This window comes from Gavialis gangeticus, unplaced genomic scaffold (assembly GCF_001723915.1).
Source record: "Gavialis gangeticus isolate Ggan-Ray unplaced genomic scaffold, GavGan_comp1, whole genome shotgun sequence".
NCBI classification, from domain to species: Eukaryota; Metazoa; Chordata; order Crocodylia; family Gavialidae; genus Gavialis; species Gavialis gangeticus.
In genome coordinates this window covers 2688144-2688887 of record NW_017729018.1, presented here as the reverse complement: position 1 = coordinate 2688887, position 744 = coordinate 2688144, and the positions used below count along the sequence as shown (strand labels likewise).

General features: G+C 71.5%; 1 protein-coding gene across 1 annotated transcript in view; it reads left to right on the top strand.

The window, feature by feature from the left end:
* The first annotated feature begins 664 nt into the window (after window positions 1–664).
* The window catches only part of TMEM55B (transmembrane protein 55B), a 4437-nt gene continuing 4357 nt past the window's right edge, over window positions 665–744 (top strand). The window contains exon 1 of the mRNA XM_019513128.1: window positions 665–740. Coding sequence (XP_019368673.1) covers window positions 665–740 — 76 coding nt within the window. The remainder of the gene's footprint in view (window positions 741–744) is intronic.

Genomic DNA, 744 nt, shown 5'->3' with positions numbered 1-744 from the left:
ATCCAACCCCGACCCGGCTCCCCGCGGCGGGCAGGGATGGATGGAGCGTGCCCTGCCCGCCCCGGACTCTGCCCGCCCGCCCGTGCAGGGCCAAGGTCGCCCTTATCGCGCTGTTTGCGGAGCGGGTCACGCCCCCGCCGTGCGTCTGCAACGGCCCTGAACCCGCGCCTGACGTCAGCACCGCACCCCCTCCCCTCCCCTCGGCCGTAGGCGGAGCCAAGAGCAGGCCCAATGCCAACGGGGCTTTGTGCCACGTGACTAAGCGCGATGTCACTTCCCACCCACGCCCCCTCTCCCACCGGAACAAACAGCGGGATGACGGGAGAGTGGAGGGGAAGCCATGTGACGGGGATGTCACGTGTAGGGTGAGCGTGGTTGTGGATGTCCACGTGAGGAGGACTAGCCAATGGCAACAGCTCCCCCGATGAACCTCGGCCCAATGGGGAAGAGAGCGCCTGCCTCACGTGCCCGCCAAACCCCGCCCCTGCAGGTCCCAGGGCAGAGCCCACAGGGGTCACGTGAGCGCGTCCCTGGTCACCGCGCAGCCAATGGGCGCGCCGCCCCCGCTCACGTGACTCTGCGGACGCCGCTGAGGCGAGAGGAGCGAAGCGAAGAGCAGAGCAGGGGAGAGCGGCGGCGCCAGCTACGGCAGCCGGGACGGACGATGGCGGCGGACGGCGAGCGCTCCCCGCTGCTGCCGGCCGAGCCCGGCGACGCGGGGACTCCCGGGGGCGGCGGCAGTGG